At 36.1% G+C, this 12292-nt stretch overlaps 1 protein-coding gene and 1 long non-coding RNA gene across 4 annotated transcripts in view; one reads left to right on the forward strand and one right to left on the reverse strand.

Annotated features, from left to right (window-relative positions):
- Nucleotides 1-362: 362 nt before the first annotated feature.
- Nucleotides 363-2480, forward strand: LOC107571114 (uncharacterized). Its single transcript, XR_001607179.1, has 3 exons — nt 363-460; nt 1931-2033; nt 2348-2480. It is a non-coding gene; the product is annotated as an uncharacterized lncRNA (long non-coding RNA).
- A 3698-nt stretch (nt 2481-6178) lies between these two features.
- Nucleotides 6179-12292, reverse strand: part of LOC107565244 (glutamate receptor-interacting protein 1-like) — a 98519-nt gene continuing 92405 nt past the window's right edge. For all 3 annotated transcript variants that reach the window (XM_016252230.1, XM_016250808.1, XM_016251515.1), the window contains exons 22-24: nt 8789-9022; nt 8539-8685; nt 6179-8028 (exon numbers count right to left, since the gene is read on the reverse strand). In XM_016252230.1, the coding sequence (XP_016107716.1) occupies nt 7765-8028; nt 8539-8685; nt 8789-9022 (645 nt within the window). In that variant the 3' untranslated portion in view covers nt 6179-7764. The remainder of the gene's footprint in view (nt 8029-8538; nt 8686-8788; nt 9023-12292) is intronic.

The raw sequence follows: 12292 nt of genomic DNA on the forward strand, positions 1-12292 counted from the left end.
GAGATATATTAGATATGTATATATATATGTATATATATATATATATATATATATATATATATATATATATATATATATATAGCTACAAATAAGAAAACTTCTAGCTGAAAAACTGATTTTGGTAATCACAGATACATTATTCCTTTATCTTTCCTAAAAGTACATCTACAATTAGTATGCACCACCAAGGAATCATTTGAGTCGGTTCTTCAATGAATCATTAGCTGGATAGTAAAACGATTCGCGATTCAGTCTGAATCGTTTAGACGATTCATACACGCACTTAATTACTTGAAGCGGTAAAACTATAACGCGATACGAATACAAAGTACAAAAACACTAGATAAAGTGGGAATATTTACCTATCCATTAAAAAAAAGCCCGAAAAGTGTTCTACCGTTTGCCAGTGATGGAGAAGATCATGATTAAGAGCAACACCTGCAGCTTGTGAACGACTCAGGTAAAGGCATTGTCCAAACAACATAAGTTAAGCGAAACACGAAAAAGTACTTAGTACCAAAACTTATCATAATGCCATATGATATATGAATACAATCAAGAGTAGGCCTATCTCATCGTAATGTTTTATCAGTACCGTGTTTGTTTTTACATGAGCCTATTCTTTGAAGCACCATATGAAAAGATAGACCAGTTTGCTGACTAATTGCTAATTTTGACAACTAAATGGCTCATTCTATAACTGGGGGTACTTTTCACAATCAACAGAAAGTACAAAAACAATTTTAATAAAATTTCTTGGTTTCAGTTTATATAATGTTTTTCATTAGTGTAACATGTGTGCAAGTTGCCAAGCTTAATTATGAAACACTTTTGGTATTACAAGGGAAAGGGTCATTTCCTTGGTGAAAGGTATTGTTTTAAAATAATTGTATTTTTCATTGTGATATTCACAGCACAGTCAAGAAATGCATTTTTTTAATCATTATTCTGCCTGGAAGGTAATTTGGGTGATTTCAATAGATGTTATGCAAAACTCCAAACTGTGTGGATATTAAATATGCCTTGAAAAGGTATGAGAATTAGCATTCTAGTTATTTAAAATGTAATTAAACAAACAAAAAAAGCATTATAGGTTAGCATAGTTGACAACCATTGTGACTGTTGATTTTGATCATTTCAGTCACATTATTTTCTTGATCATGTTAAATTCAAATTTGAATATATTAAATATTACATTCTGAACACTTTCAATAAGTTCAGAATGTACACAACAAGAAAATTACATCAAATGAGGCTGGTCACGTGGTGTTGTAATAAAATGTATTAGTTGTTCGGTTTATTTTTCTGAAGTAGATTTAAGAAATATGTTGAATATAGATAATGTTTACTATAATCTTTTTTTATTCATTACTTTGAACTCATGACCCTCTCATGTCAAAAACAAACACTGCAAAAATGTAGGGGACATCAGGGTAATTTCAAGAAAAATGAAACGTATGATGAACAATTTTTTAAATAGAAAATTGTTAGAAAAAATATAATCAACATCAGTGGTCATGGAATGTATCCTAAATTATGGATACTAAATTAAGACTTGTCAAACCATCTGATATCATTATGATAATAATACTTTTTTGGGATTTTTTGTTCTCTCTCAATATTTCCCTTTTCTTGGACACCCCACAATAGTACACAAGGTTACTTGAATGTAGAGCCTGTGACAACTTGACCCGGTCTTCCTTATTTATACAATTACTGACATTTTGACAGTGTAAATGACAAAGAAAACGACAACATTTTGAACACAGTTTTGGTCCCCCACTTGTTAGACCAGAGTTGCCCCCCTAAGTATACACTAGTGCCCTAGCACAGGCCATTCGGGAGAATGAGATTAGCACACATTCAAATACAAGCACAATTCTTCTTTACATAATTCATTCCAAACGCCTTAATTTAAATTTCCCAACAGGTACGTTGAAGAATCCACACCGTCGTCTGTCATCTCTTTTCCATTCTCAGAGGGGTTTCCTGCACCTGCTTCCTTCCTTTGTGATGCTAATCAGCTAACGCAAGTAAGTAAAAGACCCCGTGGAGAGCTCCACCTCATATTTAACCAACACATGTTCATTCTCAGACGATCCATTCTGCTATTTTTAATATTCCACTTATTTTATAACCCCAGCAGTGGTCGCAAAGTAATTTCCTTCAGGTTTAATTACAACCTCATCTCCAAAGAGAATACTGTTTTTCTTTTTTATGTGGGCTGGTTTTCCTATCGGTTCGGCCATGTAATGACATGCCTGTGGGATTGTTGCTGCATAAGTTGCTCACAACCTCTCCTGGGCATGCTTAACAAAATGCACCACTGCCTGTTGCTTTCCCCCAGGAGCTTGAGGTGGAAGCCAGCTCTTTATGGAGTCCACACAGCATTTCATTAAAGCCTATGTGGAGCCAGCCTCAGGGACATGGCCACATAATTCATTTGGAAGTACACTGTCTCCTGCATCCCCTGTATCCATTCCCAGGTGGTTGTGTGTAACCTTATGGATTCTTGCATTCAGGGGATGCTTTCAATCGCATTTCTTTCATGTGGCACATAGCGTTGCTTCATTTTCTATTTCCAATCCTTGTGTTTCCTTTTACTCCATATCAGCTATTACAGGCTCATAGAAAAATGTTGCATGAAAATGTAAAATTTAAATTTGCTGAAAATTTATTCCCCCTTTTAGGCCATCCAAGATTGTTTGTTTCTTCATAGGCACAGATTTGGTGAAATTTATCATTAAATGTATCACTTGCTCACCAATGGACCCTCTGCAGTGAATGGGTGCCGTCAGAATGAGTCCAAACAGCTGATAAAAACATCACAATAGTCCACAAGTATTCCACACAACTCCGGTCCATCGATTAACAAATTGTAAAGTGAAAAATTGCGTGTTTGTAAGAACCAAATTTACTGTATAATCAAGGCATTTTTACTTGAAATCTTCACTTTTGGCCAAAATACAAGCTCATAATCCTTAATAACGCTTCCTCTAGGGAAAAAATCCATCCCCTATTGTCCTCTCACATCAAAATCCACTGTCACGTTTGTTTCAAACTGTTTTTGCTTATAAACTGTGCTTGATTTGTGCATATTTCTCTCCTGATTCAGACAGGACACATTTTTCACTGGAGAAAGCAATATTATGAATAGAGGACTCGTATTTGAAGCTACGGTTTTAAGTTAAAAACATCTTGATAGATTTGTTTATTACAAACATGCAGCTTTTTGCTTTACAAGACACTAATTGGTGTACTGGAGTTGTGTCGATTACTTGTGGTGATTGATTTTTTTATTAAGCTGTGTTTTTATTAATTTTTTTTTAAGAAGGTCCATCGGTGAGCAAGTGATGTAATGCTTCTATAAAATCTGCAAGAGTAATTCTTGTTACACAAAAACAGCCGCTCAGTAGATTTAAATTCCTAAACCACCAAAAGCTTTAGAAACATAAACAACCTTGGTAATCATAATTGCCCGCGAGTCTGTATACTGAGTGACCACCAGACGGAGCGCTCCCTGTTAACAGCAAACGTGACTCAACCAGAGAAGTTTTAGGAAAGCTACTTTGAACTGGTGCTTGTCAAGCTGTAAGGTGCTTATAATTTATAGTAGTAGAAAAGGTTCAAACAAGTGAAAGCTTAATGGTCATGTGTCTGAGCTTCTAAGAGAAGAGATACTGCGATCGATCCCACTCCATCAGCACTGCTCCTTGAGCACGACAATTACCACGAGGGAGATGAGAGCTGGAAATGCTCTTCTGAACAAAAAACATCTGGTAGCGAAATGGCAGTCAAGTAGCAAGTCTGTAGATTCTTTATGCCAAGCTAACTAAAACAGACATTAATAGTCATTGTAACGTAGTTTAAATTACTATATACTGACATGATAATCATTTTTCTGATAAGCTCAGCAATAATGTAATTTGTGTTTCTATCAGTCAGATTCATGAATGATCTAATCAGTTAAACTGGTTTGCCTAAAGGTCTGAAATTGTTCACAATTCATTTTGATTCATTCAGACAGTTCACTCATGCACTGAATCGTTTGCATTTCTCACACAAAATAGTAACATACTGAACTCAAATTGACGCTTCCATTGACATCCATTAAAAAATCCAACCATGATTTCTGCCTCGTCTCCTAATACTCTAGGTGGCACACTGGACGAGAAGCACAGCACCATGCACATCTCACAAGTATTGCACACCAGACGTGTCATTGTGTGCTCACTTATTCAAGTTTAAGGAGGCAGTTCAAATTGAATCTAATCAATAGTAGGCCTATACAGGCAAAAGTTCACTTTGAAAATGAACTAAGTGGCGTCAGTGAGTTTAAATTTAGATTTAGTTAGAACTAAGTCTGTGCAAACGGAAAAAGAAAGGGCAGTCAATATTACTATATTTCATATGAAGCATAGACATCATTCAAGCCAAAAAACAAACTTATTACTGAATAATGCACTATTGCAGCCAAGGGTGAAATCAGTATGTACAAATATCTATCCCAAATAATTGTAAATGCTGTTAAATGGAAAACGGTATGAGTGGTTTGGCAGGAATTGATGCTGAAGGCAAATTTTCAAGATGTGGTGCTTCTCGTCCAGTGTGCGGCATTTACGCTTTATTTTGCTAATGCTGGAGGCTCTTGTTTGGAGGACATATTTAATGAATCTCAACCCACCAAATTAGCTAGAGTGATAGAAATGAATATTATTCATCATTTCATATTCAGATTTTGTTATTTCAGTTTTTTTGTTTAGGCTAGTAAATGCTTCTAACTTGAATGCATGACATGCCGTTATAACAAACACCCGAATTAGAAATAGGAGTTTCCTATGTGCACTTAAATGCAGTATCAGTCGTTTACTATCTGCTTGTGTCCTAAAGCTGAATTTCTTCACTGTTATGTCAATGCGAGTGGCAGAGCAGATCACTTTGTACAACATACCTCCGTCATAAGATGTCACATTAGATCAAGAGAGCATTTTGGTGTCATCTCTTCACTCGGCATGTTGTTTTATTGTTTCTTTGTTCGTTGGCCATACAAAGGATTACAGCTGTAGGAATCCCCAAATTTATACATAGACAATAAACATCATGCCAACAAAGTATTAAATTTGTACAAAAATACTTTACAGCTTAATATTATTCATCATTTCATATTCAGATTTTGTTATTTCAGTTTTTTTGTTTAGGCTAGTAAATGCTTCTAACTTGAATGCATGACATGCCGTTATAACAAACACCGAATTAGAAATAGGAGTTTCCTATGTGCACTTAAATGCAGTATCAGTCGTTTACTATCTGCTTGTGTCCTAAAGCTGAATTTCTTCACTGTTATGTCAATGCGAGTGGCAGAGCAGATCACTTTGTACAACATACCTCCGTCATAAGATGTCACATTAGATCAAGAGAGCATTTTGGTGTCATCTCTTCACTCGGCATGTTGTTTTATTGTTTCTTTGTTCGTTGGCCATACAAAGGATTACAGCTGTAGGAATCCCCAAATTTATACATAGACAATAAACATCATGCCAACAAAGTATTAAATTTGTACAAAAATACTTTACAGCTCATAATACCTGTCCATTAGAAATAAAAATACAATATTTCAGGGACTTAACTGTGACATTGATTCATAAATTCAATAGTATACTGAAAATGGACACCCACTTTTTTTAACTGGCAGTGCTTGACTTCACTAAACGTTTCCACAAATGGAACATAAAAATTACTTGTTTCACTTGACCGGAGTGTATTTGCAGTAACACAGTGAAATGTTATAAAAAACATAGGTCGAGGTCAAGGAAAACGTAATGAAAGTGACAACTAACTTTTGAATCAGGGCTTGAAAACCATAATTCAACATGTAGTGAATTGAGAAACATCTCAGTGCATGAGTTTGGGGAATCAACCCGAACATAAAAGTTTATCTGAAATAAAACAACAACAAAAGACACCTTTTCATCATCGTCAAACGTTCTCCATCAAGTGGGCTTGATGAGGTTTTTGTTCAGTTCAGTAGTTGGACCACAATGTGCCATTTGAAAATAGTGAGTAGACAGGATCTTTGAGCACTGACAACAAGGGTGACGCACTCAATCAAAAGCACAGTTTCACACAGGTGGGTGAGGGTCTTCATTGCCATTAGCAGCTTACCTATGGCATTTTTTTCTTACTAACAATTTTTTTTCTCAAGCAGAGCTACAAATGTGATGTTTAGTGGTCTACCACACAGTAGGGCGAATCCATTCTCTCATGATTTGACATGTTTTTTTTTCCTCTTTACAAACGGATTGCGTACCCTTTGGGCTTACACAGTCTGGGGAAAAAATGTCAGATGAGATATATAAAACCATAACAGTACCATATACAAATTACCATGATGATTTATAATTATTTAAACAATGTGGGGAGGAATACAAAAGTGTTTTCAGGATTTTTTCCCCCCCTCATGGATATCAACCCCATGCTTGCATTTTTGTCATAAGTGGATACCGCAAATTTAAGCAAATGAGATGAATTTGTTTGTCGTAATATCCTCATTTATCACAGACAGCGGAGTAAACAATATGCGAGTACCTACTTGAACGCCTGTCGTTTTCATTTAGGAGACTGATGTTGGAATAAATAATAAGCTGTTCTGTCCTTTGGGCCAATGACGGATTTCCTCAAAATGTGGGGCGAGAGTCTGGAGACCGCAGACCTACGGCGGTTAGCTAACAAAGTACAAAGAGTTTCCGAACCTAATGACCTTCTCCGTGCCATCAATCTGCTCTGGTACACGGTCGATAACGACCTCATGCTAACCAGCCATCGCTCAAAATCACACACATCCCTTATAAATCATCTGCTTCTATTCATAAAAATAGACAATCTGTCCAATTTCAAGATAAGGTGCCTTTGTGCCACCTTCTCCTTTTGAGTGACACTGAATTTCATATTTACGGTGATATAGCGGTCAGAGAACCGGAACACAGTGTTTTTCATGTAGCCAAGCTCCATTTTTTTTTTGTTTTTTGGACAGAAGTACTACAAAATAGTTCGATAAAAGGTCTCATGCATTAGGTTATAACCCACATTCAGTCACAATTGAAAAATGGCTACCGAATTCATTGTGCTGATTATTTTTTTGTAGCCTCCCTCTCATCGAGCGTGAAAAGGGATCAACTCTGACCTTGGAATCAGATAGAAGGAAATACACAAACATACACTATACACACACTTGTGTTTCAGTATCACAAAATATGAGAATCGACAGTTGTGTTTCGAACGTGGGACTTTGACAGACTTCGTGGAAGCTTGCGAAATAAAGTCTCTGGACAAGCGCACACTCATTCAGACTCACACAAACACAAACGATCACAGAGTGGCCAGTCCGATATCGTTAGTACAAGTCATAGTGTTGCTTTTATGCATTTTTGCTTCTTTTTTTTTTGAGTCCTCTTTAAAATTATTCTTGTTTATTGGCAATAAAAATTAGGGATGGCACTGTTTCAGGTTTTTTCCCCCCACAATTTGGTTTTCCAAGAGGTCAGTGTGGTCTTAGTCGCCATTTTCACAGGGTAAAAACGCACCCAGCTTGTCACCTCTTAGTCATGGTGGTTCATGCTCTGGCCTGGGATAGGGACTGGGTGTGTGCTATAGGACAACAAGCCCCTCTTGTTTTCCTCCACTAGAGGGAGCCGTTTAGGGAGAGGAGGGTTCACTTTAGCACCATGAGGAGGAGAGCTCCACTGCAGGCAACTGGGAGGAGTTCTGCTATAAAGTCTTGTTGGGGTCTCTGTCCTCTAGTCCCACTAACGTGGAGTTGTGCTGGCCCTGCTCCAGCCCTGTGGCGGGCTGTTCGAGAGGGTCCGCGGGGTCAGTCCAGTTTGCTGCCTCGTCATTGGACAACGGGTTCAGTTCTGAGGGCTGCGATGAAACTGGGTTTCGGCTTATGACTAGATCCAGGTTGTTCCCAGACTCCGCTATAAGAGGAACCACTAAGCAGCAGTCAAAGTCTCTAGTCCGGATGTGGTTTATCTGTGGCACAAAGCAAGCGAAAATTCATATCATTTACACATACACTTTATCTGTTCTTAGGCCACTCAAAGGCCCTTTCAAGGAAAGTCTGTTCACTTGGCGGCCATATTTGCAACGCCTCCGGGCAGCTCATCCAAGACCAGGTCCTATCTAAATGAATGGGGGAATCCTGAAATCTCATAAAACTGCCCTATGAACTCACAATTAAATTACATATTTCAAATCAGCAACAATATCTGAAATGAACTGCCTCATGAATGTTGTTTCTTATGCTCAAATATCTCTAAAAAAGCTTGTTTTTCTGGCTCGATCAGCCAATGTGTATGCACAGTCATAACGTGCTTATGACTGCGCGTGCACATTGGCTGGTCTAGCCTCAGGTTTCTATGGGAACCAGAGCTAGGTTCACATAATCAAATAGCAATATTAACTAATGTCTGTGAATATTAGCAAAAAGACTGCTATTTTAATATGAATACAAATACAAAAATTTAAATGTAATAAAACCACCTGTAGAAGTCTGTCGTATGGCTTCAGGCCTCCAATTTCAGCAGAGCCGGCTGGACGGATATTGTTTACATAAACCCCCTTCTCCAAGACTCCATCAGACACGCTAAACCCGAAGTCCTCAAGGTCCGAGTTCTTCACAAGACTCACCTATGAATGTGGGAGCAGTTACACTCATTAAACCTGCTGTATGACCACTCAATTGATCTAGAAATGACCAAAATATAACTGTATAACTAAAAAAATAACCCACCTTATGAAGCTCAACCGGAGTGGGTGACATAATGTCTTTAATCTCCTGCTTCATTCTCCTCATGGCGAAAGCTTTTCTGCCGACGTCAGTGGGCAGCGTGTTGCTGCGGTTGGCCTGTGTGTATTGTGGTTTGTTGCTGCCACGTTCCTGAAAGCTGGCCTGACGGCCCAGATGGCTTCGGGTGGGTGCAGGATCGTGGTTTAGACTCAAAGAGCTGCCCGACATAATGGTGGCCTACAGGGAAAACCATGAGGAACGGAGCTGAGTACAATTAAATAGTAAATTGCTGTAAAGGTTATACAGAGCCAGATGCACTCAAAACACACTTTGTTCAATAGAGTTTCTCTACTGTTCAAAAGTTTAGGATCAGTGTTTTGATTTAGAAATTAATACTTTTATTCAGCAAGGATGCATTAAATTGATCAAAAGCGACAGTAAAGACATTTATATAGTTACAAAAGATTTCTATATCAAATAAAGGCTGCTCTTTTGAACTTTCTTTTCATCAATGAATCCAGAAAACAAATATTAACATATTAAAATAGAAAAACAGTTGTAATATTTTACAATATTACTGTTTTTCTGATCAACTGAATGCAGCTTTGGTGAGCATAAGATTTTATTTTTTCCAAAAACAATCTAAAAAAATCGTACTATCTCCAAACTTTTGAACGATAGTGTATGGAAGTCACATTGACAGTGAAACACCTATAAACACTCATTATGTCAGTTCCAGTACAGATGATGACAAAGCATTTCGTTAACAGTTTGTGTTACACTTTTTGTTTAGTATGTTACAAGAAGCAAAATGCTGATGGACAACGATACACAAACTTTTAGTAACATGCATTTTTACACACTAATGGGTGGTTTGAACGGCTTCGACTTCCACCATGGCAAGCCATGGCAATGATTAAACAAACATTATGAACGGTGGGCATTTTTTAGATGTTTCTTGAAGTCATTTGAAGATGATCTTCAAAAAGAACTTGGTTCTGCTGAGGACACTACTACACAAGACTTAAATATTTCCACAAAAATAAGCCTTGCTGCAGCTGTTCCATCATGCTTAGCATGAGCCCACATGCCTTCGTTCTCTTCAATCCACCGTCATTTGCTAGTTTGTGTGAATCTCACTCAAACTGCACGGAAAGGGGATTCCAGGTTAATGACAGGTGACCACACAAAAGAGGAAACTCTTCTAAGTCGATGCATTTGTGGTAAGCAGTGGAAACAAAAATCATTAAACTGGTGATCAGACATGTAAATCATGCACGTTGACACCACATTCAATCAGTTCAGCATGTGAAAAATGAAAACGCGTGATTTCGCACAATGTTTTTCGGGCCGTTTTGAGCTCAATAGTACATTCTATTGACACAAACCAGAGGCAAACACTTTCATCGAATCCAATTAGGGCCAAAGGGTACATTCAGCGTAAAAGGCTTTTGATTTTATCATGTTTCCACAGACAAGTGGGGTGGAAAGTGAAGAGCTTTCAAAGCGATCCCTAACGTTAAGTACTAAAAGCTTCTCTGCACTGTTGGCTACTCGTGGTCTGCGTTTAACTCAAGGTACCTGATAAAGCGGAGGCAAGAAAATCAATCTGCTTTCATGAAACGTTTCAAGGTTGGCCACAAAGCATGTCAAATACAACAATGTGCACCATGACAGCAGATATAATCGACTGTACAACACTGACAAAAAATAAAATGTAATTAACAACAGGCTAAGCCAATTTCCAAGAAATTCTTGCTGTTATTTGAATCGTTAGTCAGTTCTATCCACATTTTTTGTCTTTTATAGTATTTAAAGGGACAGTTCACCCAAAAATTTTAATTCTGTCATTATTTAGAGACCCTCATGTTGTTCCAAACCCATATTTCTTCCACATAAACAGGCATTTTATGGCAAGAACACAGTCAAGCTCCACAAAATCATCATAAAAGTAGTCCAAATGACTAAGTCATCTGAAGCCATTGTTTTGTGTGACGAAACAGTCTCATCCTTCACAGCTCTTAAATCTAATCTCATTTGCACCAAGTTGACTTGTAGAAACACTAACACAACACTTGTTTTTCTGAATAACAACATATGGAACGATAACAATGTCATAGCCTTAAAATAGAGTTTGTTCATTAGTCTAATGACAGCAGCCTGACTTTCAAATGTTTTTTTTTTTTTTTGGCGAGCGCTGAATGAGCGCAAATGTTTTTAAATGTTTTAAATTGTGTTATACAAAAAGGTGTTTGTATTAATGCATTTAATTTCTTTCTTTTTTTTTTTTAAAGAAAAACAGGTTGTTGAAGTTAGTTTTGAAAACATTACTGGTAATTAAATTTTCGTAAAACGTTTTTGCACACTTTGAATTGAATTATATATGAATGAATTGTCCAGCAGTGGTGCTATTGTTCCATATATATATATATATATATACACTGAACAAAATTATAATTCAGCTCATGAAAAATGGGGGCAAAAACAAAAGTGTTGCATTTATAATTTTGTTCCGTATATATATATAAACTTAGTCTCAGAAACTTAAACTGAAAAAGTTGAAGCAGAATATAAAACTAAATAAAAAATTAATTAAAACTAAATATTAAACAAAATGACAAAAGCACACTAAATTACTAAAACAAAAATGAAAATGAAAGCCGAAATAGAAATAAAAGCAAATAAATAAAAAAAATCAATAAATACTATAATAGTACATAAATAAATAATTACTAAAATAACCCTGGTTTGCAGTGATTGGATAAGCATTTAAAAAAATAATTTTCTATATATCTGCACTCAAAGGAGCAATTTCTATCCAAAGAGGATAACTAAAAAGTTATATTAACTATATACATTTTACTTTTTCTTTCATTTTTAAAATATTTTTTTATATTTTATTTTAATTAAATTTAATAATTTTACCATTAAACCTTTGAAATTTCCTAAAACGTCCAGGTTTTAAGTATATTTTAACTTACATTTTATTTTTGAGTAAACCTTTGGTCCCAATTTATATTAAGTGGCCTTAACTACTATGTACTAACATCAAAAAATAAGTACAATGTACTTATTGTGTTCATATTGTATTGCAAAACACTTTTGCTGCTATTGAGGTGGGATACAGGTAAGGTTAGGCACAGGTTTGTTGGTATGGGTAAGTATAAGGGTAGGTTAAGGTGTAAGGGATGGGTCAACAGTGTAATTATAAATGTAATTACAGAAATTAATTACAGATGTAATTACATGCAGGTATTTTTAAAATATAAGTACAATGTAAAAACATATATGTACACAATAACTGCATTGTACCAAATTATTAATTGAAATGTAAGTACATAGTAGTTAAGGCCACTTAATATAAAGTGGGACCAAACCTTTTTTTAAATATCTTATCTCTTTTTTTATATTTATATGATCTTTTTTTCTTCTTTTTTAACATATCTTATCTTTTTTAAATATCTCAGTACATGACTACAAAATTACTCCGAATAAGTTTGGAACGAC

Source organism: Sinocyclocheilus grahami, unplaced genomic scaffold (genome assembly GCF_001515645.1).
Source record: "Sinocyclocheilus grahami isolate Dianchi unplaced genomic scaffold, SAMN03320097.WGS_v1.1 scaffold1.1, whole genome shotgun sequence".
Taxonomy (NCBI): Eukaryota; Metazoa; Chordata; class Actinopteri; order Cypriniformes; family Cyprinidae; genus Sinocyclocheilus; species Sinocyclocheilus grahami.